Below are 27,238 nucleotides of genomic sequence, written 5' to 3'. Positions count from 1 at the left end.
TCTGATAATAACGGCCTTCCTGAGAAGCTTTTTATTCAAATATATATACAATAAGTAACGGCTCGGCAATAACATTGGAGGTGGACACATAACATTTACTTTATTGTTTATTTTATTATAGAAACATGAATGTATCTCTTGTCTCTATAAGCACAAATATACACATTTATACAAATATATATGTGTGTATGTATACATTTATACACACACATATGTATGTGTGTATATTTATGGGCGTGTATGTGGGCATGTGTATTCCGTACCCTCCTTCACAACACAGTGAGATTTCCAAGTCATCTCAGAGTCAGGAGGGGAGGTTATATTCTATAGTAACGATTAAAGTGAATGGCGAAAGATTTTAAAAAATAAGTTTTGTGTTTCTTGATGCACATGTTTTGTGTCCCTAAAATGTACGGTGTGATGTCTTGTGAAGCTTACCCCCATGGTGCACAATTCAAGTAAAATCTGCTGGAAGTACGGAAGCGCTACCTGACATCTGGTTTTGTGGTTCCACGACAGGTGTCCTGGGATGACCCACCCCGACAAGATGCCAACGCGGGCGCAGTGGCGAGCACTCTCCGTGGTGCTGATTCTCCTCTGGGGACACCCGCGCGCCGCGCTGGCCTGTCCGCACCCTTGCGCCTGTTACGTTCCCAGCGAGGTCCACTGCACGTTTCGCTCCTTGGCTTCCGTGCCCGCTGGGATTTCTAAACATGTGGAAAGAATCAATCTGGGGTTTGTACCACGTCCCTTCTGAGCAGTCTCAGCCTTCTTGCATGCGTGTTGATTTGGTTTTTCGTTATGTGTATGTGCGTTTACGTAACTGCGAATATATACTCCTTTTTGTGTCACTGTGTCTTGCGTTATGCGCTCCTATATGGGCTGAATCGAGGGGGTATTTGTAACTCTACTAAATGTGGTCCTTTGGGGCTGTTATCTGAACTGATCCATCCCCGGAAGCTTCTATCACAAGGCTTAAGAACGAACCATCTCGGACAGCTTCAGTTCCTTGATAAGTCTCCTTTGATAACAGTGCTTTAATATAGTGCAGATATGAAAGCGTATGACCCACACATAAATATACTAATCGTATTTTAAATAGACTTCAGGAACTATTACAGAATAATAAAAATAAGTGAGACATCTGTGACGTTTTGTAAGTTATCTGCATGACGCAATTGTGACTTTGAGGAAATAAGAGTTCTTTCAGATTTTGCCTATTTAAAATATTAATATCTTTTAAACAGATATTTTAATGCAGCATTTCAAGGTAGAATTTTTATATTTTTAGTTTCCTTTTATACCCATATATGCTTTCTATACGTTAGTGTACGTTGCTCTGAATTACAGGTACTCATGTACAATTTTCATATTAAACAATTGCTTGTACAACTTTAATAGTAAACAATCATTTGGACTTCTTCAACAAAACATATTAGCTACTTTCTACCACCCATAAAACAACAGAATTATTTAGGGTTTGATGAATAGCCACTGTGGGGACATTTTAATAAGATGAAATGGCCTAACCTGAGTCAATGAACAAAAAATTATAAACATGCCTAGACATCTCTGAGTACAGGGCTTCAACAATTCTTGCATTTATTGATTATAAAGTCCAGGAGTAGAATAAAAGAACGGGAAGTTAAGACATGTGAATCCATAGCAATAGACCATTAAATAGCTTCCTCCAAAAAAGCTTGGCAAACTTTACGATTTGATGCTCTGAAAAATCTAACCACGATGATGATCGTTCCATGGGGAAAACAGTTTGGCTTTGCCAGGAGAGAGAGTAGTAACAGTTTCCTTGTTACCATCTTTAAATCATTTTACAATTTTAAAACCAGTTTCCTTTTCACAATCTTACAATTCATTCAGAAGAGGAACTGGAGCTGCTTTGAGTCAGGGTAGGACGGGCTGTGCTAGTTTGTAGAAAGGAAAATAGGGCTCATCTATGATTTCTCTTCTTTCTTACACCTCCTGGGGTGCAAAATAGCTCTGTCTAGGGATCGCCCCTTTCATGAGCCATTTTCAGCACAGTGTCCCTCTTGCTGGGTTAACTACCTAATCCCTCAGGGCTGACCCCTTGTCAGGGCACAGAATCGGGGCTACTGTTAGGCGTTAGGGGAGCCCCCTAGACAGTGTGGGATTGAAGGTGCAGGGGGACTGTTTTCTGCTGTGCTTCCTGTGTAAGAGCCCCGAATGCCTCACCTGTTGTGTGTTGAGGGTCTGGGCTGTCAGGTTGGCTAGGGGTTTGGGGAAGAAACTGCATGCATCCGCCCCCAAAACTTAGCTGTGTGATAGCTTGAGACTTACAAGACCTATAAACTGGTTTTTTTGTGGAGCTGTTTGCATCTCATTCACAGTTTCCAGGATGGTTTTCTTCCACCCATCTTTAAAATGACGTGTTTTGTGAGCGTGGAACCTATGTCACGTCTCAATGAGAACATAGTTCTTGGTGGTTTCATTTTAAACAATTAATGGTGAAGACAATGAATTACAGTGTCCTAAAGGCTTTGCCACTAGAATGAAAGATAGATATCAAAATGATTCTTTTTCCTACTGTCTCCAATAAGATCTTGAGATGGTTTTGTGTGATATTAAAGATGAAGAAAAAAGAAAAAGTAAGAAATAGCTTCACTGCACCCACATATATTACTTCCATCTGGCTTAATTTGTAACATTATTCGATGTGCCACATTTTAAAAATCACTCGTATAATATCACAGCACTATTTCTGGAAACCAGTCTCAAAGCAGATAAGGAGGCTGGCATTGTGCCTTTTGTTGGGGGAAAAAAAAAAACAGACAATAGCAATGTCTAATACAGATAGAACTCAGGGTCTGAGTTGTCTATTAGCGGTCTGGAAAGGGTTTAAAACTCTCAAGGATTGAGGGATTATTGGCAGAGCAGTAATGAAAAAGTTTCATTCCCACACAGATGTTTTTAGGGTTCTCACTCAGCATTGAAAGAAAGATCTGCTCTTTCCTGTTTGGACAGCCCCAGAGCTTTTTCAGGAATTACTTTCCAAATATTTCTGAGTAAGAAAATATCATCCAGTTAAATGTCTGATTTATAGACCTTTAAAGATTTTCCCCCCTTTGATTAAAAGATGAGTTTTGATGACATCTTTCTGAAATTTCTCAAATGCCCGTACTGCTCTTTTTCATTTTAAATTTTGCTTTGGGATCCTAACGGGTATCCGTGAAGCAATTTTACATGTATCTGTTGTTCTTTCTTTTTTACTGTGATATCATTGACACCATTATATGAGTTTCAGGTGTACAACATAATGATTTGATATGCGTATATACTGCAAAACGATCCTATGTTTCTGATATAAAACTCATTCCATTTAGCTGGTTATGTAGTCAGTTATTGCCCATCAACAGATGAGGAAGATACTTTGGAGAGAAGGATGGGTAGCTGATCAATTAAAGAATGGGACTCTACACCAGGTCATTTCAGTCTGCCGGTCAAATTATTTTCCTGACTGCCCCGTGAGTTTCCCCGTCTCTCTGCTGGCTCTGCTGGATTCCTGAGCCGATATGCCCCCCATCCAGGACTTTGAGGGGATTTACTCAGGGGGGGAGGGAATCCAAATAAGGGTGACTCTCTGCACCCAAATATCTTCCTCCCCTTCATCTTCTCCCCGCCGCGGCATCCACCATTGTAGCTGGATGTCAAGTTGGAAGTGAGACTCTGGGAAGACAAAAAAATTCCAGAAGAGGGAGCACTGGTGAGCCCAGCACAGCCTTGAACGAAAACGTGCTGCGGAACATAACACTCTTTCTGACCCATCTGAGAGACGGAGCCTTCGACTTGCCCCACCGCTGCCTCCGAGTCAAGACCTGCCTCTTCCCTCTGGCCTCTCCACTCTTCTTTACCTCTGGGGTCTTCGCAGGTGGTCTCACCTCCTCCCAAGTCCTTAGTCCATGCGTCCGTTTGGGAATGCTTCCTGCATGTGCACATCTCAGGTCTTGATGGGACTCCTGAGTCCCACCCTCACCGTGGCGTCTGACAGACCTCTTCAACATCGCATGGCAAATATAACTTGGAAGTGTTTCCCCTGCAATCTTTTCCTTATTTGCAATTCCATCCCTCAGCCATGCCTGTTGCCTCTTCCTCTAAGCACGTCTGGAAACTTCCCATGTACGTTTATCTCCACGGCTCCCACCCTGGCCGTGGACACCAGCATCCCTCCCCGGGATTCACTTGGTCTCCTCATTCCTCTCTTGTCTGTCTCTGACCCATTCTGCACAGAGTGGAGCTTTGTTGTTTTACCACATAACTTTGTTCATGTCACACCCTTCCTGAAAACCCTCTAGTGACTTCCCACTGGACTTGGAACAAAGGAAGCACTTTCCTTTCTACATCCTCCCAATTCTGAGATGACCTGGTCCCTGCCAACCTCACCTACTTCCCCTGATAATATTCTCCCACTTACTGTTTCCAGACGAACCTCAGGCAACAAGGAATGGAAAAGAGTTTACAGGTTGATATTCATCCCTTCTTGGGTGTTCACCATCTCAGGCAGATTTCTTGGTAGAATCCTAAATAATGATGAACAAATGAGGCAGCACATGAGCTCCCCATACTGTCCCAACCTGGGTTAAGGCAGGGACTCTCCGCTTCAGCACATTTGACATTTGGGGCCCTCTTACCGTTTTGGATACCATGGTTCCTTGTCATGGGCGCTCGCCTGTGCATTGTAGGACGTTAAGCAGCGGGGTGGACCTCACCTCCCTAGAGGCTGTGATCACCAAGGTGTGGGGCACGTATGTGTTTAAGGAGAAAACCGGACCCGGCTGTCATCTGCTGAGTTAGCTCTGAGCTCTTTACCAGCCTTCTCTACAGATGCATTTCCTTTTGTTGAGGTGATAAGGGGAAATACAAAAATAATGTCAGGATGGATGTGTTTGATTTCCACAGAAGCCCTGACCCCAGGTTCCTGCCCTACAACACAGCAAGGTACAGGATTCTCTGTTCATCTTATAATTGGTTCTCCAGGGATTCCCTGGTGTCATTAACAACGGAGCAGTGAGGAATTTCCAGACCGGTCAAGGAAGCGTCTTTACCAATCTCTATGCAAAAACAACACCCCAAACGCACCACAATGTTTACAGATAACTTCCATCACCCATCAGAATTGGGAGCTTGTCTTTGTGAAATAAGGGTGTCTGTTTCATTTGGTCCTTTAGTTCAGAGAGCGTCCTTGTCTTACTATATGCAAAGCCACTTCCAAAGCTGTCTTTTGTTTTTTTGGTTTTTTGTTTTCCATTCATGCTGGCCACGTGTCTTTGTTATGATTTCCAATGAGGGGCCCTCTTGACCAGCTGCGTTTAAAGGTCTAAATCTTATGTATCTCCCAAAATAGCCTGTGACCACGTAAGTGTACTCCGAGTCAGAATTCCCAGCGACCATGCCTTCACTGAACAAAGGCTAATAAAAATGTGTCGGTTTGTTTGCAACCTTAGAAATAGACAAGGACACAGCGAGAGAGGATTATGCTTTGGGAATGGCACCAGTACAACCTTAGAATCAACATTTTGCTAAGTTGCCCCTGGGTGGGCTGGGAAATCCTCCCCAGATGGGATTGAACTTCACTGTTCCTCATTCCAATTATTTATTTTCTAGGTTTAATAGCATACAGGCTTTGTCGGAAACCTCGTTTGCGGGACTGACCAAGTTGGAGCTACTTATGATTCACGGCAATGACATCCCCAGTATCCCCGACGGGACTTTGAGGGACCTCATTTCTCTCCAGGTAAACCCGGGCATTTATGAACAGCACAAATAGCAGCCTCTAGGACCAGTGGTGAAGAGGGGAAACTATAGAGGGCTGCCTAACGATGATTGAAATGGCCTTTTTTTTTTTAACGTAAGAAACGAGCTTAATGTCATTACTTTCCTGCCCTTTGTTCTGGTTTCTGTTCCTGGTTGTGGGTTGGTTTGTTGTTGTTTTTGTTTTTTAATCATAAACAGGATTTTCCATCCTCCCTGTCTTTGTAGGTTTTCAAGTTCAGCTACAATAAGCTTCGAGTGATCACAGGAGAGACCCTGCGGGGGCTCTGGAGCTTAATAAGACTACACATGGACCACAATAAGATAGAGTTTATCCACCCACAAGCGTTCAGTGGCTTGACGTCCCTAAGGCTACTCCACTTAGAGGGAAACCTGCTTCACCAGCTACACCCCGCCACGTTCTCCACGTTCACGTTTCTGGATTATTTCAGACTCTCCACCGTGAGACACCTCTACTTAGCCGAGAACCTGATTAGAACTCTTCCCACCGGCATGCTTCAGAGCATGCCGCTTCTGGAGAATCTTTACCTGCACGGGAATCCGTGGTCCTGTGATTGTGACATGAGGTGGTTTCTGGAATGGGGTGCAAGATCCAAAGGTAAGAACAGCAGAGTGGCTGCCTGACTCTTAGCTGCCCAACCTTTACCTCTCTGGACAAATTACTTTCTGCACCATCGCTTCATCTCGGGTCGGGTGAAATCACATCGTCAAATCAGTGAGGCAGGAAATGATATAACTGAAATGTCAAGACATCTCCATGGCATAATTAAAATGCATGTATCCTTTATCGAAATGTAGAGTAATTATCATTTAATCAGTTATAGACAGTTGACTATGGTTGCCATAGCGTGGATGTTTGGAGTATTCTTTTCAGCCTTGGGTTACAGCTAAAGGTTGGATTTTCTGTGCACCCTCGTCCTACAGGAAGTATTCAAAAATGCTCGGAAGAGAGAAGACTGGGGCAGCTATGTGATTATTCTCTTGTGATGGGGGATACAGGTGTTCTGTATTGAACCAGAGGGGGGATAAAAACCCCAGGATTGATCGGTAGAAGTTGCAAGAAAGTAGATTTTGCATCAAAATAAGAAAGATTCTTTTTCCTTTTTCTTTTACACCGCCTTCCCCAAGCCCCACGTTGGAACCCATCCTCAGAGCCCGTTGAGTTTCTCCTACTGAGTCTTTTGGCTCACCTCCATCCTCACAGCCACCAGCCGGGGTCTGACTCCTTTCTCCTGTCTCTAAGGAGGCAAGTGGAGTGCTCTGAGTAGGCCTTTTAATTTTCTTTTTTTAAAAACATTTCTTACTTTATTATTATTTTTTAAAATTTATTTATTTATGTTTGGCTGCGTTGGGGTCTTTGTTGCTGCGTGTGGGCTTTCTCTAGTTGCGGCGAGCGGGGGCTACTCTTCATTGCAGTGCGCGGGCTTCTCATTGCCGTGGCTTCTCTTGTTGCAGAGCACGGGCTCTAGGCGTGCAGTCTTCAGTAGTTGTGGCGCATGGGCTCTAGAGCGCAGGCTCAGTAGTTGCAGTGCGCGGGCTTCTCGTTGCGGTGGCTTCTCTTGTTGTGGAGCATGGGCTCTAGGTGCACAGGCTTCAGTAGTTGTGGCTCCCAGGCTGTAGAGCACAGGCTCAGTAGTTGTGGCTCGCAGGCTCAGTAGTTGTGGCTCGCAGGCTCTAGAGCGCAGGCTCAGTAGTTGTGGCGCACGGGCTTAGTGGCTCCGCGGCATGTGGGATCTTCCCGGACCAGGGCTCGAACCCGTGTCCCCTGCGTTGGCAGGCGGATTGTTAACGACTGCGCCACCAGGGAAGCCCTGAGTAGGTCTTTCTGCAGCCTTGGTCGGTTACCCCGCTTCAGTCAACTCCCCACCGAGCAGTTGTCAGACACGTTTTCAGAGTAAACACCTGCTCATGCCCCAGCGCCGCGTCCATCTCCACTGGTTTCCCGCTGCTCTTAGGATGGAGCCCACGCTTCTTACCGTAGTTCCGACGGTGGTGCGCCCACTCACCGCCTACCCTCCTGCAATGGGCTGGTCCCACTCTTCCCTGCATTCAAATAGGTCAGAACCTATCTCTAGCTCAGCGTCATTGGACCTGGTCACCATCTACCAAGAAAACTCTTCTGCTAGATGTTCAAGGGTCTGGCTTCTCTTCAGCGTTCGGATCTTCACTGAAAGCTCTCCTCCTCTGAGAGGTCTTGCTATCCTTCATTTCAGCTTAGCCTCTCAGCCTGTGGCCATCGAGGAACTTCCAGCCCACACACCTTATGTCACAATTTTGTTTTCATTTATACATGTCACAATTTTGTTTTCACATATATATATTTTTTTTTACATATATATATATTCTTTTTCAGATTATTTTCCAATGTAGGTTATTTATTGAGTATAGTTCCCTGTGCTATACAGTAGGTCCTTGCTGTTTATCTATTTTATATATGGTCCTGTGCATCTGTTAATCCCAAACTCCTAATGTACCCTCTCCCCCCCTTCCCCTTTGGTAACCATAAGTTTGTTTTCTATGTCTGTGAGTCTCTTACTGTTTTATAAATGAGTTCCTTTGTATCATTTTTTTAGACTCCACATATAAGCGATATCATATGATATTTGTCTTTCTCTTTCTGACTTACTTCACTTAGTGTGATCATCTCTAGGTCCCTCCGTGTTGCTGCAAATGGCATTACTTCATTCTTCTTTATGGCTAATATTCCATTGTATATATGTGTCACATCTTCTTTATCCATTCATCTGTCGATGGGCATTTGGGTGGTTTCCATGTCTTGGCTATTGTAAATAGTGCTGCTGTGAACATAGAGGTGCATGTATCTTTTTGAATTATGGTTTTCTCTGGATATATGCCCAGGAGCAGGATTGCTGGGTCATATGGTAGCTCTATGTTTAGTTTTTTAAGGAACCTCCATACTGTTCTCCATAGTAGCTGTATCAACTTACATTCCCACCAACAGTGTAAGAGGGTTCCCTTTTCTCCACACCCTCTCCAGCATTTATTATTTGTAGACTTTTTAATGATGGCCATTCTGACTGGTGTGAGTTGGTACCTCATTGTAGTTTTGGTTTGATTTGGTTTGTCACAGTTTAATGTAGGCACTTGCAGTGGCCAGGTGTCTTTCCTCCATGGAGATGGTAAGATTCAGTTTCTTTCATCGATGGCTCCACTTTACATTTGACATCAAATTTGCTAAATCAGGCAAAGGATGAGGAAGGACAGGTATACTGACCTCTTAATTGTCTTAATCAGAAAAGACACACGTCACCTCCGTTCATATTTCAGTGCCCAAACCCCACTGGGTCCAAGACAGGCTGAAAACCATCATTTCCCAGTAGAAACACTACACGATGGTGGTGGAATCATGAAGCTTTTGGGGGTAGAGAGCCACCGCAGCCATTCTGGAGATACATGCCTGTGCCTTTGTGTGCTCATATGTATGCATTATGTCTGTATATGTTTGTGTGTGTCCATATGTGTGTCTGTGTGTATGTGTGGTATGTCTTGTATTTGTGTGCCTGTGTGTTTGGGGAGGTGTGTGAAACCATCCTATTTGCATCTTGAGATTTTTACTTTGAAACTCGAATAGAAAACTGCATTCAGAGGAGCAAAAGTAGACATAGTGACATTGGTTAGAAGGTTTGTAATACTCCAAGTGATGGCAGTTTGGCTGTTTTATTTCCAGCGCGAAGGGAAAGAAGTGGACACATGCCAAGAAGGCTGTCAAAAAGCATCCTAGTTTTCTAGTCTCCCCAGTTACGAATACAGAAAAGCCACGAGACGTCCAGCAGGGAGAAAACATAATTTGGTTCTATAGGAGTCAGTTCGAGGAGCCTTTGTGCCATTTAATAGACGTGTCAAGTAGGGCATTGGGTGTGGGACTCATAAGAATGAGTCTGGGCTGGAGGAGCACAGATGGAACTCATCACTGGCGAGTGAACGGTAACTGAAACCGTGCACGTGGGCGAGGCCATCTACGACCTCAGAGCAAGAAGGGAAAGGGCTGAGACCGACTCAGGGAACACATCATCCATAATGAGTTGGGCAGAGAGGGAGGAAACAGTGAAAGAGTCAGTGTTGGCCAGAGAAGGAGAAAATTCTGGAGGATTTAATGTCCGGGAAGCCAAGAGTAGAATGTGAATCCAAAAAGTAAACACTGCCTGAAATGAAAAATTCTAGCAAGAGAAAACATACTTATAAAAGGTAGACATGATATGATTCATGCCAACTGTTGATCCTATAACCTGGAAATATATTCATGGGTTGCAGTGACTTAACGTAGATTCTCCTGGACCCTCATAAAAGGTTACGTGTATAATACGTATGAATAGACATTCTTTTTTAACTTAAAAACACCTTTTAAAAAAGTACTCATGACCTACTGTCCAGAAGTTCCAACACCCCGGTTAGTTACCACGCACTGTGCTAAACTGACTTAAAGTCAGAGGTGACGCCACAGAGGCAAGGTGGGTGAGGTCTTAGATCATTGTGGAAGTGCATCCAGGTGATAAAGATGCAAACAAAGTCTTTACCCTCTGGCCATTCTTTGGGTCATTGACTTACAGCCTGTTTGTTTGATTGCATGTTTCAGGGATTCTGAAGTGTAAGAAGGACAAAGCCTATGAAGGGGGTCAGCTATGCTCCATGTGCTTCAGCCCCAGGAAGCTGCACAAACAAGAGATTCAGAAGCTGAAGGACATCACTTGTGAGAAGCCTTCTATCGAGTCCCCTCTGAGACAGAACAGGAGCAGGAGTAGCGAGGAAGACCAGAATCAAGAGGAGGATGGTGACAACGCGTTGTCCCTGCAGGGGTTCCAGTACCCTGTATGGAACGTCTCTCTGAACATGAGCGACGAACACGGGAACACAGTGAACTTGGTCTGTGACATCAAGAAGCCCATGGACGTGTACCAACTACACTTGAACCAAACAGACCCTCAAGAGATAGAGATAAATGCCACAGTCGCCTTGGATTTTGAGTGTCCGATGACTCGAGAAAACTATGAGAAACTCTGGAAGCTGATTGCCTATTACAGCGAGGTCCCTGTGAAGCTACACCGACAACTCACGCTCAGCAAAGACCCCAGACTCGGCTACCAGTACAGGCAAGACGCCGACGATGGGACCCTCTACTACACGGGCGTCAGAGCCCACATCCTGGCAGAACCAGAGTGGGTTACGCAGCCGTCCATAGACCTCCAACTCAACCGGCGTCAGAGTACGGCCAAAACAGTGCTGCTGTCCTATTCCTCTCAACATGCTCTCACCGTGTCCGCCAAAGATGCGAGGCCGTCTCGGAGCAGAAGCTGGGTAATGATTGAGCCCAGCAGAGCGGTGCAGAGAGCCCAGACTGTCTTGGAAGGGAGTCCATGCCAGCTGAGCTGCAACGTGAAGGCTTCTGAGAGCCCATCGATCTTCTGGGTGCTCCCGGATGGCTCTGTCCTGAAAGCACCAATGGAAGACAAGGACGGTAGATTCTCCATCCTCACCAGCGGCTGGCTGAAGATCAAATCCACGGAGCAGTCAGACGCTGGTTTGTACCAGTGCATCGCTCGGGTGAGGGATGAAATGGACCGAATGGTCTATAGGGTCCTTGTGCAACGACCTGTCACTCAGCCCCCTGATGGACATACAGTGACCATTCAGAAGAACCCAGGGGAGCCGGTGATGCTGCCTTGCAATGCACTGGCCATACCTGAGGCCGAGATTAGCTGGATCCTTCCAAACAGAAGGATAGTTAACGATATGGCTAACACGTCACACGCATACATGTTGGCCGATGGAACTCTTTCCATCCCAAAGGTCCAAGGTAGCGACGGTGGTTACTACAGATGCGTGGCTGTCAACCAGCAAGGGGCAGATCACTTTACGGTGGGGATCACAGTGAGTAAGAAGGGATCTGCCAGGGCACCGAAAAGAGGCAGACGCCCAGGCGGGAAGACCCTTTCCAGAGGAAGAGGAGATGTCGTGGAGGATGAAGGGGGATCCGGCATAGGAGATGAAGGTAACACAGCGAGGAGAGTTCTCCATCCAAAGGACCAAGAGATGTTCATCAAAGCAAAGGACGATGCCATCACCGGAGGTCAGAAAACCAAGAAAGGGCGCAGAAAACTGAAACACTGGAAGACTTCCGAAAAGGAACCAGAGACAAACATCGCAGAAGGTCGCAGAGTGTTTGAGTCCAGACGAAGGATAAACATGGCCAACAAACAGATTAATCCAGAGCACTGGGCAGATATTTTAGCCAAAGTACGTGGGAGAAATCTACCTAAGGGAACCGAAGTACCCCAGGTCATTAAAGCCAACACTCCTCCATCAGAGAGTCTAGAAGTGACACCCCTTTTGCCTGCTGTTCCTCCCCGCTCAGTATCACCTGTGCAGACCACAACCAGTGCAGAAGAATCCTCAGGAGATGTGTCTTTATTTGGCGAGGAAGAGCAGGTTTCTAGCACTGTTTCCTCAACCAGGATGGTTCTGGTCCAATCTGGCCACGATGGAGTAATTCTTGCTGACCCCAAAGTGACAAGCACACACCTGCAAGAATTTATTGATGATGAGTTTTCTGAGAAGACCAAGGCTCCAGCTGCCACTGTAGTTGACTCGAATTGGGCTACAGCCACGACACTGCCATCTGTGCCTTATGAATCTTCTACTCTACAGACCCTGGATATGGTCCGCGAAGAGCCCACTAACAAAAACATAGCCACAGAGGGCTGGTCTACACGAGATGTTGCATCCATGCCAGGGTCTACATCTAGTGAGTATGAGTCTCCATTGGATGCCATCTCCTTGGCTGAGTCTGAAACTCTGCCATACTTTTACCAAGGTGTGGAGACGAATTCACAACCCGGTGAAAATACAACGAAAGAACAGACCTCCACACACGTTACTCCAGTGCCTGCCTTGTGGGTTGCTAACACCAGGACCTCTGAGCCATTTGAAGATCCCATTTTAGGGGACCCCAAAATCCCAGCACAAACAGCTCTACAAGAGCAAACGGAGAGCCCGAAGCTTGTGAAAAGTGGTTTAAGCACTCAGGGCCACCCACTGATTCCCAAGGGCACAGAGGAGAATTCTCAGAGGACACTACAGGAAGGAGGTCCGCTAGAGAGAGACCCCAAAAGCTCCAGAAGTCCTGAGAGGAAGAGGCAAGGCATCGCATCTACCACTGTGCTTGGCTCAGCGCTGGAAGCCACGGCCAGCATCACCGCCTTGCAGGGCCCCAGGGAACCCACACTTGGCGTTCTGTTTGACAAGGACACCAGCACGCTAGCGATGATGATGCCAACCCAAAAGGCCGCTTCCCCATCACCACTGACCACTCATCCTTCCCGAAAGAGACCCAACGGGAGGAGGCGATTACGCCCCCATCGATTCCGGCAGCGGCATAAACAAAGCCCGCCCGCGACTTTTGCCCCAGCGGTCACTTTTTTGACACCACTGACTCAGGTACCTGAAGTGAAGACTCCAAGCCAAGCGGAGAGCTTGCTGGTTCCTACATCTTGGGTTGATAGCACAGTTGGTACCCCAAAGCAGGTGGACATGGAGAAGCATGCAGAACCGGTATCCAAGGGAACCCCACGCAGGAAACATGGGAAGAGGCCGAAGAAACATCGATACATCACCTCCACCGTGAGCTCTATAGCGTCTGTGTCCAAGCCCAGCCCTTCCCCAGAAAATAAATATAAAAACACTGTTACCCCCAGTTCAGAAGTTGTACTTTCACCTACCACCGTTTCTCTCACAACTGGAGACCCACGTGAGACAACCAGAGTGGGAGATTATAGGACAACCACCACCAAAACACGTTTATCTCATGATAAGTTCCAAGAGACAATTCCAGTCACATACGAGCCTGTATCAGACGGAAAGGAAATTAAGAATTACGATGTCACAAACATCAAGGACTATAAAACCAACAGTCTAGTCCCTGGCGAGTCAGTCACTCATGTGGCATCCCCTTCTGCGGCCGAGGTCTCCACTGCGGGAATATTTAAGGAGGCATCCCCTCCTTCTGGCTTTCCAGGAACTGCAAGGTGGACCCCTCCAAGGGCAGCCCAGCCTGAGCGGCTACAGACAGACCCACCTGTTACCAGCTCTTCAGAAGCTCTTACAGACTCACCCTTTTTAAAAGAGTTGGAGGACCTAGGTTTTCCTTCTGAGTCTTCACCTTCTGCGGTCTCTATGCTCTCGCAACAGGAAGAAGTGGTCCCTTCAACTACTCTCGCCATCATAAAAGTAGAGGCATCTTCAAGTCAGGCGGAAACCACCATCCGTGGTCAGGGTCATCGTGAAACCACTCCAGCCATTATCCGTTCTGAAATTAGACACCAGAGTGAAGTCTCCACACGTGCCCTGGTGGAGGAGCCAACAACCCCATTCCCACCCACAACTCATGTGTCTCTGGCAGAAACCACCGCAAAGCCCACACCTCTTATGTCAGAAACACTGCCAACATCAAACGCTTCCAAACAAGACATTTTCTTCCATTATGCTGGGGAGACCCCAGCAACCAGAACACCTTCAGTGAATAACGAAGGAACTCAGCATGTATCGAAGCCAAATGAATTATCCACTCCCTCTTCCCACCAGGACAAATTTACCTTCACTCCAAAGCAGGAGTCGCGAAAGGAAGCCTTTGATGGTACAACCAAAAACAGCCTTCCAAGGGGTCCAGATAGTCACCACGAGGCTGGGAGGGTCCAAGGTTTCCACCAACCAGCCAGCGTTGCTGCCACACCGGTCCCACCGAGGGGAACCGTGAGGCCACCACACACGGCCACACAAAGCTCCTTTAGATACGTTGTCACTCTCCAGCCCCACCTGACCAGCAAACTGGAAATCGCTGCATATCCGTCGAGGGATCCGCCAGAGAATAAGCACTTTACGACTCCAAAATTACCAAGTTCAACAACTCCTGTGGTTCCGTTGCCTGGGTCCAAACCTAGCATTCCTAGTAAGGCGACTGACCAGGGAACTGACCCATTCAACGGCAGCTCCAAATTGTTTGGAGACAACAGCATCCCTGAGCCAAGAGACCCAGCGGGCAAGCTTCCAGATTCGAGAGTTCCTCAGTATCCTGATGGAAGATTCCCTTTCTTTTTCAACAGGACCCTCTCTTTTCCACAGTTGGCAGCTACTCCGAAGCCTCAGATCCCCACCTCTCCTGCCCCAGGGATGAGAGGGAGAAAAGTCAGCCCAGGTCCCTACAATAGGACACATTCCCAGAGCATCAGCCATGTGGACTTTGGTCCCCCAGCGCCTCCTGTATCGCACCTTCCCCGGACCATGGCGCCACCCTCAACAAGCTTAAGAAACATCCCTCTGGTCTACTCCACCCGGAGCTCCATCCCTTTCATAACATCTTCTGCCCAGCCTTCCAGAAGCTTCCATCAGAGCAGCTCAAAGCTCTTCTCTTCCGGAGGACCACCTGCATCCAAATTCTGGACGCTGGGGGAAAAGCCCCAAATTATCACCAAATCCCCCCAGACCGTGTCCGTCACTGCCGAGACAGATGTCATGTTCCCGTGTGAGGCTATGGGGAAACCCAAGCCTTTCGTGACTTGGACAAAGCTGTCCACAGGTAGGGTGTTTAAACATCTGCATTTTAACCAGGGCTGGTGTAGGGGAGGGGCTTACTGGAGTCTGTGAGTGCAGGTAGAACCAGAGATTCTGGGCAGAAGCATAGGAAGATGGGATGGGAAAGGACATCTGAGAATCTACCGACAGGTGTATTCCTTTACGGGGACAGGAAATAAGGAATTAAAATGGGTGTCAGGTTTTAATGGAGTCATGGAAACACCTACAAGGTTCTTTGGATAGGGCATTCCTAACCGAGGCTTAGGACTGTTCCACTCTTGCCTCTTCCCAGTGAGGTCCAGTACAGAAGTCATCCACAAGCCATGTCGGGGTGCAGAGGGGCGTGAGGGGAATTGTGCAAATCGCTCTTGTCCTCGCACTGGCTTGAAAGGTCAGGGCAGCTTGGTGTGAGCTCATCAGGCATTGCTTTGACTTGAACCTAGAGATATAATCTTATGAGTCCGCTCATAAGTGATATAATCTCATGAGTCCGCTGCCGTAGCAAAGCATCAGAACAGATGGTGCGGCTGGAACAGCAGATATATTTTCTTTCAGTTTGGGGAGGTTGAAGTCCAAGATCAAGGTGTCACCAAGGCTGGTTCCTCCTGAGGCCATTCTCCTTGGTGTGTAGACGGCCATCTCCTCCCTGTGTCCTCACAGGGTCGTCCCTCTATGTGTGTCTGTGTCCTGATCTCCTCTTCTTCTAAGGACACCAGTCCTATGGGATCAGGACCCACCCTAATGACCTCATTGTACCTTCATCCCCTCTTTAAAGACCCCCATCTCCAAATACATCCACATTCTGAGGTCCTGGGGGTCAGGGCATTAACATATGAATTGTGGTGGGAACACAATTCAGTCCGTAACAAGGCTCTATACAACGGTCTCTACTTGGCAGGCTGGGATGCCCAAAGACCACTTTGCTTCATAAGATGACCATCGGCTTTCCCGATGGCGAAACAGATTCTAGGTGACGGAAGAAAGTAATAGCGGAGGGCCTACAACCTCCTCGAATGGACCTCCCTTTTCCCCTTTCTCTTCCCTTCTCTCTCAACATGGCTGTGTCCTTCAGGCTTGGATCCTGTTCAGAGGGTTGGGTTTTTTTCGGTTACCATTTAGATAATCTAGGGAATGACAAGTGCTGATATCACTAGAGAGAGCTGTACATTCTCTGCTTATCTCACACATGTTGGATGTGTCCCAGTGGTGAACAGAGGGCACTGAGCATAGGGAAATTACCAACATCTTTGATCAGCTCAGCGTTTGACAGCAAACGCTTTCGTAATGATTTAATAAGGAACTTGCTTGAAATAGCAAATGGGGAACACCACGGGGTTTTCATTGTAGAAGGATTGTGCCTTTGAAGGAAGGCATATTCCTCCCCTGGGAGATCCCATTTGCATTCATCCTTAGGGTCTTCCATACCTTGGGCCATTTTAGAGCATCCCTGGACCATGCCCCCTCCCTAGACATACACGCACCTTCCTCTCCCTGACCAGGAATCTGCTTCTACTGCTGGCTTCTCCTTTGTTAGCTAGCTCCAGTTTTTAGAAAGTTCTTCCTCATTTCATGCCCAAACCAGACAGTCTCCCATCCAGCCAGCGCTGTTTTCTGTGCTCCTGGAGCTAGCTGCACGATGTCTCTATTTTATTGAACCTTTTCTACCCGATAAACCAAATCAGCTCATTGAGTGCTAATAGGAGGCTGCCTTCTACCTGCCCATCGTGATCTGCAGGAGGTTTTAGTGGACCTTCCCTCCCACCTCAAACCCAATGAACTAGACAAGCACTTTCGGATCGCTGCGTCATGAAACCCATCCATGGGGAGGTGGTTGGGGGGCAGCAGGAGGCTTTGCATGCCCACAGTCACCTGTCATTCAGGAGGGCTTGGACCCGGAGCAGGGTGACCTGCATCACCTTCAAGACGGGGAGGTTATACTGTCATCAACCAACACCTGTTTCCCTGTGACCAGGTGGGTTGGGAAGACTCACCTGGAATACCCCATCCATGGCGGAAAGCCTTGTCGTGGGAAGTGTCAGGTAACTTAGGAGGTAGGGGACATGAATCCTCAGTGCTAGGGCTGGGGAGAGCGTCCAGGGTTCCAAGGTTCCATGCAAAGGCAGGACTCCCAGCTTAGAGAAAATTATTAGGAAAAGAAGCAGAGGAGTTCGTCAAAACTAAAACGAATAGCCCATTGACGGGCGCATGGACCCAGGAACCAAGCAGCGTGGGATAGGATGGGAGGATTGAAACTCAGGGTTTTCTGGGGCTTTCCAGTTTTTAAACATAGGATTTGTTATTATTCAGGTATGGCGAGGCTAACAGGTCGGGAGATGACTGCCGTTGAAAAGACACTTGGTCACTCACGGTTCCCAAGAGGAGGGGGCACAGCACACCACACAGGGTTACACGGGGAAGCACCAGGGCCGGTCAGGAGGCAGAGGGAAAGGGGGAAAACCAGACAAGAGCCTTTGTTGTGATTTTCGCAGGAAGGAACAGGTGAGGCAGGGTGAGCAGGATTACGATGGGCTGGTGTGAATAATTCCAGCAGGTCCTGGGTGCAAGGGCTGCCCTAGTTGTCTGGTACCTGCCCTGGGGGGGATGAGGGCAGGTGGATTGTGGCCCAGAGTATGGGAGCCACTCAGAGCAGGGAGTGGGGGGTAGGCTCTGGATGTGTCAGTTTGCATTTGGAAGGTGGGTCCTTTGCTATCTCTAGGAATTGGCCATCCCTGGAAGGTCAGCAAGACCCCAGCATGTCAAAGCATCAGAAACACTTGATTATTACAGACCCTGACTGTGGCAGAGTCCTGAGAGATGGGCTATGAAATACAGGGAGTATAGACAGTGGGGAGAAGGAGGGGCGTGTGCCCCCTGACTGTAGAGGTGGGACTCTCAGGCACCATCCGGAAGCCTGAGTTAGAGCGCAACTCAACCAGACGGGGCAGAGAATGACCAGCCCTATGTCGCTCTCAGGAGCCTGGCCGGACAGAGGCAGACAGAGACTGTGAACCTGGGGCGTCCCCGCAGCCGACCTGGGGACCTCAGGAGGACAGCGTCCGCACAATGAGGCAGAGGCTGAGCAAAGTGGCGCTGCCTCTCCAGTACCTAAAGTAAATGAAGAGGCCACCTTGAGAGACCCTGGGGCTCGTGACGGCTTCCAGAACCCTCTCTGAAAACCATATGTGCTGCCTTGGCCTGAAGGTGGCATATGCCCTGATTTGGGGATTAGTGTAAGAGTCAAGAAGAATATCAGAGAAATTGGGTGGTGGGTCTTTTGCTTTTTCTGTCTGGACATAACGAGGAGAATCAGATTAACTCATAATCCTTGTTCCGTCCCTTTGGAAAGACCGTGTTTACATTGAACCTGATGGTGCCTGCTTTCGGTTTCCAGGTGCCCTCATGACCCCCAACACCAGAGTACAGCGGTTTGAAGTCCTGAAGAACGGCACCTTCGTCATCCGAAACGTACAGGTGCAGGACCGCGGCCAGTACATGTGCACGGCCAAAAACCTGCACGGAGCAGACAGGATGGTGGTCCTGCTGTCAGTCACGGGGCAGCAGCCTCAGATCCTAGCTGCCCACTACAAGGATGTCACCGTCTACCTGGGCGACACCATCGCCATGGAGTGTTTGGCCAAGGGGACCCCAGCTCCCCAGATCTCCTGGATCTTCCCCGACAGGAGGGTGTGGCAGACCGTGTCCCCCGTCGAGGGCAGGGTCACGCTGCACGAGAACCGGACCCTGTCCATCAAGGAGGCGTCCTTCGCGGACAGAGGCGTGTACAAGTGCGTGGCCAGCAACGCAGCCGGCGCGGACAGCCTGGCCATCCGCCTGCACGTGGCGGCGCTCCCGCCCGTCATCCAGCAGGAGAAGCTGGAGAACATCTCGCTGCCCCCCGGCCTCAGCATCCACATGCACTGCACCGCCAAGGCCGCGCCCTCGCCCAGCGTGCGCTGGGCGCTGTGGGACGGCACGCAAGTCCGCCCTTCGCAGTTCATCCACGACAACCTCTTCGTCTTCCCCAACGGGACCCTCTACATCCGCAACCTGGCGCCCAAGGACAGCGGGCGCTACGAGTGCGTGGCCGCCAACCTGGTGGGCTCGGCGCGCAGGACCGTGCGGCTCACCGTGCAGCGCGCCGCCGCCAACGCACGCATCACCGGCACCTCCCCGCAGAGGACCGACGTCCGCTACGGGGGGACCCTCCAGCTGGACTGCAGCGCCTCCGGAGACCCCTGGCCGCGCATCCTCTGGAGACTGCCGTCCAAGCGGATGATAGACGCGCTCTTCAGGTACGTGGCGCTCCTGCGCCGCCAGCGGTCCCGGGGCTCCTGAGCCCGTCCCCCCTCTGGAGGCCGGGGACACCTCCTCGTGGGGTCGGGCAGAAAGAGGAATGACTCCTTGTCGCCAGTGCTGACGCACAGGCGTTGTGGCTTCCTGTGTGGGCCGGGTGGGGGGCATTGCTTTCTCACACGATGAAATCTTGTCTTTTTTCTTTTTTTCCGGGCGGCATGTGGGATCTTCGTTCCCCGCCCAGGGATCGAACCCTTGCCCCCGGCACTGGGAGCACAGAGTGTTGACCGCTGGACCGCCAGGGAAGTCCCAATCTCGTCTTTATCAGTTGAGATGCAGAGCAAACACCTAGCCCTTGGCCCTGCTCCTCTACTCCCCGCCTCCAGAGAAAGATAAACCAAGAGCTTTTGTTTTCACGATCGTATTTTTAAGTGTATTTAAATAATTAGATAAAACAATTTGTTGTCTTCTCATCCTAATCTCAACCAAACACATAGGAGCTTCAGATCTTATCTTCCAATGTGTTAGCAATAGAAGGAAAGTAGGTAAAGCAAAAAAATTAAAGGCATATGGCAGCACAAAGGTAGCACATCTGGAATTCTAAAAGTTCATCTTGGCTAGGAAAAAAAGCACCTTGCCTTGCCCCATCTTCAGTTCGCAGATGTATGAATCTAGAGCAGTGGGTCTCAGCCAAGTGGGATTTTGTCCCCAGGGGACATTGCGCAGTTTTGGGAGACATTTTTGGTGGATGAGACTTGGGGGACGAGGAGGGGGTGCTACTGGCCTGTGGTGTGTGCAGACCAGAGATGATTCTCGGCACCCCACAGTGCACAGGACGCCCCACGTCAGAGAGTCGTCCGGCCCCAAGTATCAGTAGTGCTGAGGCTGAGAGATACTGTCTCAGCGAGGAAAACTATCTATCTATCTGTCTCCCTATCTATCTATCTCCCATCTGTCAATCATCTATCTATCATTTATTTTTATCTATCATCACCTATCTGATATCTATCGTTTATCTAGTATCTTTCCATCTGCCCATCTATCCTCCATTCTATGTATCTATCTGTCGCCCCTCACCTATCTATATCTAGCTCAAACTCTTTACCTATTTACCAATCATCTATTTTTATATATCTAACATCACCTATCTGATATCTATTGTTTATCTATCTAGTATCTTTCCATCTGCCTATCTATCCTCTATTCTATGTATCTATCTGTCAACCCTCACCTATCTATATCTAGCTCAAACTCTTTAACCTATTTACCAATCATCTATTTTTCTGTATCTAACATCACCTATCTGATATCTATCGTTTATCTAGTATCTTTCAATCTGCCTATCTGTCATCTATTCTATGTATCTATATATATCATCTGACATTTATCTAATCATCTGTCTTCATCTATCTCTAGCTCTGTCTACCTACCTATCCATCCATCTTACCTCTCTCTCTCTATCATCTGTGTCTATCTATCTATCATTTATTTTTATCTATCTGTCATCACCTATCTGATATGTATTATTTATCTATATAGTATCTTTCCATTTGTCTCTATCATGTGTTCCCTGTATCTATATATCGTATGTCATTTATCTGTTCTATCATCTATCTTTATCTATCTCTAACTCTTTGTCTATCACCTGTCTATCTATGGAAGTGGTTCTCAGCTAGACAGTTCTGTCTACCAGGGGGCACTCATCAGTGTCTGGACATATTTTTAGTTGTCACAGCTCGTGGGGAAGGGTTGCTACCCTTTAATTAGTGGAGACCCGGATGCTGCTCAAAACCCCGCCGTGCACAGAATGCCTCACCACAGAGAGTCACCCAGCCCCTGATAGCAGTAGTGCCGAGGCGAGAAACCCTGAGGTAGATCCCAAAAAGCCGTTGTCTCTTTAGTAAGCGTTTCAAGATGCAGAGGAAAGAGACAATGATTGGCAACATGGAAGCAAAGGCACATCAGTGACGCCATGTTGGAAACCCCCTGGCTTGTGGTGCGTCTTCAGCCCACACAGCCTGGCAGCTCAGACAGGAGCCCACCTCAGCGCGGGTTCCTCCCCGGGATGTGATCAAAAGCGGCATCCAAGGTTCTGTGCGGCTATGTCTGGTCTGTCCAGTCTCCTTCCAACGCAGGAAAAGGGCGAAGTCGCCTTCTCACAGCCCGTATTTTAACTTCAGGTGGCTGGGTGGTGCCTAGTGTACCCTGCACAATCGGTCCAGAATACCGCATACCCGCTTTTCCCCGCAGTATCTTCCAGCTGAGCCAGTGTCCTGCCGTGCAGAGGATTGTTTCCCATTGACACTGGCGAGGCTGAGGCAGTGCTGAATGAACACTGAAGTGAGGGAATGTAGTTCCAGTGTGAATTGGGGCCATTCTACTAGTATCTCGCTATAAATCATAAGCTTCAGTCTCTGTAGCTTCATTATTCCTAGATTCTGGCTAATTACATTCTTAGAAAAGTGTAATTAAACAGCCCATGTGAGTTTTTTAAAAGAACGGGCTGTTTGCCCTGCCTACACACTGGCACCGTTTTAAAACAGAGCTGCTGGACTTTCGTGTCTCGAAGCGAAGTCTCCTGTGATGTGTAGCCAGCCGTCTTTCTCAGAGTTGCTCTGTTGATTCAGATAATGACGAAGGTTAGGATTTGCTGCTATAGAAGTTTCTAAATGTTTACAGACATGTGCTACTATATACATTTTTGGATTCTAACTCCAAGAGTCATTAAAATACCTTTGTCTGCTCCACTCCTATCGAATGACCTACTAATTCATGTTGACTTGACTCTCACTCATGGCCAACAAGACACGTTACGTGGTCCTTGTTAGTAGGTGCTTTGACGAACAATAATCAGGCTGAATTCCATCATAGGCAGACACTTTTTTTTTTTTTAAATCAGTGACACAATTCCAGACGTGCTATTAGAATGACACAGTGTGCAGGAAATATTTAGGGATGAATAATCAAGCTCTCCCTGCAGATGCCAGAATTATAATTTATAAGTAATTGACATTTTCAATCTGGACACGTTTAAAGTAGGAACCTCCCAAATCTCTTTGCCTTGTTATTCAAAACATTAGTTCTGCGTTGCTGGAGGACATACCGATATATATTTACAAAAATGTCACACACCTAGTGAAGATATTTCTGTCTTTCTTTCCACGTTGCCTTTTTAAACTGAAAAATCTTTCTCAAATATTAACTCAGCAGTGTGTGAGTTTAGGTCTACCGCGTGGAGAAATGGAACGTCAGCAGGAGGGTACGAGCTGGTGAGGGTCATGAAGCTTTCGTTACAGATTCTAGGGAAGAAGCTTTTACACCAATAGCACCAAATTCTGAAGAATCCAATCACAGCATCGAAACTCTGGGTATAACCGCAACTACATGATTCATACTGTAGCTACTTTGCTGCCTGTTTGCCTCATAATGGGATACAACATCATAAAAATTGTCAAGAATAAAAATCGTCTATAAAATTTTTAGGAAAAATTTCACCTCTTCCTAAGGTTAATGCATATTCATTCTGTCCCGGACTCTAGAATTTTATCTGATTTTATCATTACAACAAGCTCCACACTGACAACCAGGCAAATATTTGATCCACACACGCCCACACAAACCGGGCTGATGTCTTAGACTGCATTTCACATCTTCGAATCAGTGGCCAGGCCAGCCAAAGGTCAGGCTCCACTGGGGCGTTCTTAATTGTGGTAAATAAATCACTTCTGCGTTTGGATGGCCGTCCCCTCCGGGCTGCAAAATCCATCCAACATTTTCAGCAGCAGCCCTGTGCGCCGAAGGTTCTGAGAACCACAAGTTTTTGTTTCGTTCTGGTGACCTCAAGCCGGGAGAGAGAGCGTTTGGGAGACTGACATCTTATTCTGTTTTCTTTCTCTCGGTCAGCTTTGATACCAGGATCAAGGCGTTTGCCAACGGGACCCTGGTGGTGAAATCCGTCACGGATAAAGATGCAGGGGATTACCTGTGCGTCGCCCGGAATAAGGTTGGCGATGACTTCGTCATGCTCAAGGTAAATGTGGTCATGAAACCAGCCAAGATCGAGCATAAGGAGGAGAATGACCACAGGGTCTTTTACGGTGGTGACCTCAAAGTGGACTGCAGGGCCACCGGGCTGCCCAACCCCGAGATCTCCTGGAGCCTCCCGGATGGCAGCCTGGTCAACTCTTTCATGCAGTCTGACGACAGCGGTGGACGGACCAAGCGCTACGTCGTTTTCAACAACGGAACCCTCTACTTCAACGAGGTCGGGTTGCGAGAGGAGGGTGACTACACCTGCTTTGCCGAAAATCAGGTTGGCAAGGATGAGATGAGGGTGCGCGTCAAGGTGGTGACCGAGCCCGCCGTCATCCGGAATAAGACGTACTCCGTGGTCCAGGTCCCCTACGGGGACGTGGTCACCGTGGCTTGTGAGGCCAAAGGGGAACCCACGCCCAGGGTGACCTGGCTTTCTCCGGCCAACAGGCTGATCCCCACCTCCTCCGACAAGTACCAGATATATCAGGACGGCACTCTCCTTATCCAGAAAGCCCAGCGCTCGGACAGCGGCAACTACACCTGCGTGGTCAGGAACAGCGCCGGGGAGGATAGGAAGACGGTCTGGATTCACGTCAACGTCCAGTCGCCCAAGATCAACGGGCACCCCAACGCCATCACCACAGTGCGGGAGATTGCCCCAGGCGGGAGTCGCAAACTCATCGACTGCAAGGCGGAAGGCATCCCCACGCCAAGAGTGCTGTGGGCCTTTCCCGAGGGCGTGGTCCTGCCGGCCCCTTACTATGGCAACCGCATCACCATCCATCGCAACGGTACCCTGGACATCAAGAGTCTGAGGAAGAGCGACTCCGTCCAGCTGGCGTGCATTGGGCGTAATGAAGGTGGGGAAGCCAGACTCATTGTCCAGCTCACGGTCTTGGAGCCCGTGGAGAAGCCCATCTTCCACGACCCGGTCAGCGAGAAGATCACCGCCATGGCTGGCCACACCATCAGTCTCAACTGCTCAGCGGCTGGGACCCCGACACCCACCCTGCTGTGGGTCCTTCCCAACGGGACGGAGCTGCAGAGTGGCCACCAGCTGCAGAGGTTCTACCACAAGGGCGACGGGATGCTACACATCAGCGGCCTTTCCTCCGTGGACGCCGGGGCTTACCGCTGCGTGGCCAGGAACTCGGCGGGCTACTCGGAGAGGCTGGTGTCTCTGAAGGTGGGGCTGAAGCCCGAAGCGAGCAACCAGTACCACAACCTGGTCAACATCATCAACGGGGAGACCCTGCAGCTGCCCTGCATCCTTCCGGGGGCCCGGCAGACCCGCTCCTCGTGGACGCTGCCCAGCGGCGTGGTGCTGGAGGGTCCCCAGGTCCGAGGACGCGTCACCCTGTGGGAAAACGGTACCCTCACCGTGCGTGACGCGTCCGTCTTCGACAGGGGCACCTACGTGTGCAAGGCGGACACGGAGTACGGACCTTCCGTCGTGAACGTCCCGGTGATCGTGATTGCCTATCCTCCCCGGATCACCAGTGAGCCCACGCCCGTCATCTACACCCGGCCCGGGAGCACCGTGAAGATGAACTGTATGGCCGTGGGCATTCCCAAAGCCGAGATAAGCTGGGAGCTGCCGGACAAATCGCATCTGACCGCGGGAGCGCAGCCCCGTCTCTACGGGAACAGGTTTCTTCACCCACAGGGGTCGTTAACCATCCAGCAGGCCGCCCAGAGGGACGCGGGCTTCTACAAGTGCACCGCCAAAAACCTACTGGGCCGTGACTCAAAAACAACCTACGTCCACGTCTACTGAAGCCCCGGGAGGACACCGTGGGCTCCACGGGCGCTGCTTCGGAACTTAGAACAGAGCCTCCTTTGGGTTCACAGCTGGGGCCGGAGAGTCAGGGCTCTAAAAGGATTTGTCCCGGGGCACGGTGGCCCCCTCCGGCTTGGGTTTCAGGCTCACGTCGACCTTGACCTGTGCTTGTTGACGAAAGGAAGCAACGCAGACACGGGAAGCAGGTGTCAGCCTCTCTGGGGACTTTCTTTCATGTTTACAGGATGCTATATGCTCTTGCCTTGCATTTCACAGGACTTGGGCGCAAATGACAAATTCTGTGTTGCTGGCACCATCCTGATGCTTGAACGGGCGTCTGTAGGATATCTAAGGAGCATTCACTGCAAAGAAGCTGTAGAGATTCACAGTGCCTTGCTACCCCCGCGGAAGATGCATTACCTAGTTAACCCGCTGCCGTTTTAACATGATAGAACGTTCTAGAATGAGTGTCCGTCTTTCCGTTATTTCTTCTGTCACTTCAGAACTCCAGTTTGCCCGACAAGGGCTGAGAACCAGAGGGTTGTTTGTTTGTTTGTGTTTCACGTACACGTGTCCTACAGTACAGCTCCCATTTTATAGGAAAGAACGCTTTCTCCCTGGAACTCACTTTTTATATAGTGTTTTATATATATATATATATTTTTTTTCTTTCTAATCAGACGATGAGAGTAGAAAGCGAAAGACGTACTTTCTGTCTCATTAAAAATAATAAATTATTGGTCTTTACAAGGCTTGGATACATTAGAGCAGGCACGGAAATGCAATTAAAACCAGTTTCCTTCCCGACTTCCTTCAAATTCATGAACCACTGTTATATTACCTTTCCCAGCGACCCTCCGGTAGGGGATGCTGAGATATTGGATTTCCTTGTTGATAATAAAATTTATCCGGAGAGAGCTGTGCGGGACCGGGGAGACGACAGGAGAGGGAGGACAAAGGTAAGTTGTGACCGCACAGAATAAATCCAGAGCCTTCCAGAGAAGCCCAGAAATATCTTTCCTCCTGTCAATTTGTGTCCACGGAAAATAGATCTCTTATTTCCATGACTGCTTTACTGTATTTTTAAGGTCAAAATAATGTACATTGGATAATAAAATAGTATTTTCCAAAGAAACAGGCAGTCATGACAGTGATATTTTCAAGGGCAAAAGCACTTCAGATTGGTTAGATCTGATCAGATCAGATCAGATTGGTTGAAAAACTGCTAGATCAGATTGGTTGAAAAACTGCTTTTGTCCACCACCTTGGAATTATTCTGTTTTCTGTGAGTATTTCACCAGCAAGGAAACTTAAGTCCAAGGTGGCAGCTCCAGCAGAGTCTTTGACAGGAAGGTAAGGTGGGACCAGCTCCAGTATGAAGCAGGGTAAGTTGAGGCTGAAGAAAGGGTGCCACAGCAATCCTGCAGCCAGTGTTCTTCAGGGAAGAGACATCTTGGGTGCGTGTAGCAGTATTCCTCAAATATGCATTCTTTGGCTTCCCCCGAGAGGAAGGAAAAAAGCAAACTCAAGATAAATATTTGGGAAGAATGTGACTTTTGACCATGCTGCCAATCTGGAAAGAATGGCAGTCATTGAAATGAAAGAGAGCTTGGCTTTTCAAGACTGTGGGAAGCACGGACACTGTCTCACTTATGAATCCATTTATTTGCTTAAGGATAACTACACAGCCCTTGGGGTGTGCCAGGTACCAGGATGGGCACCAGGGTACCCTGATGTGTAGGA

At 48.5% G+C, this 27,238-nt stretch overlaps 1 protein-coding gene across 4 annotated transcripts in view; it reads left to right on the top strand.

The window, feature by feature from the left end:
• MXRA5 (matrix remodeling associated 5) overlaps window positions 1-26,630 on the top strand; it is a 122,304-nt gene extending 95,674 nt beyond the window's left edge. For all 4 annotated transcript variants that reach the window (XM_082375449.1, XM_082375451.1, XM_082375450.1 and 1 more), the window contains 6 exons: window positions 520-735; window positions 5,638-5,767; window positions 6,013-6,403; window positions 10,400-15,391; window positions 18,779-19,679; window positions 23,584-26,630. In XM_082375449.1, coding sequence (XP_082231575.1) covers window positions 530-735; window positions 5,638-5,767; window positions 6,013-6,403; window positions 10,400-15,391; window positions 18,779-19,679; window positions 23,584-25,492 — 8,529 coding nt within the window. In that variant the 5' untranslated portion in view covers window positions 520-529 and the 3' untranslated portion in view covers window positions 25,493-26,630. The remainder of the gene's footprint in view (window positions 1-519; window positions 736-5,637; window positions 5,768-6,012; window positions 6,404-10,399; window positions 15,392-18,778; window positions 19,680-23,583) is intronic.
• The last annotated feature ends 608 nt before the right edge of the window (window positions 26,631-27,238 follow it).

The sequence above is a fragment of the Balaenoptera borealis genome, assembly GCF_965194805.1.
Source record: "Balaenoptera borealis genome assembly, chromosome: X".
Lineage (NCBI taxonomy): Eukaryota > Metazoa > Chordata > Mammalia > Artiodactyla > Balaenopteridae > Balaenoptera > Balaenoptera borealis.
The sequence above is the reverse complement of the archived record's forward strand: the minus strand, read 5'-3'. Positions and strand labels throughout refer to the sequence as shown.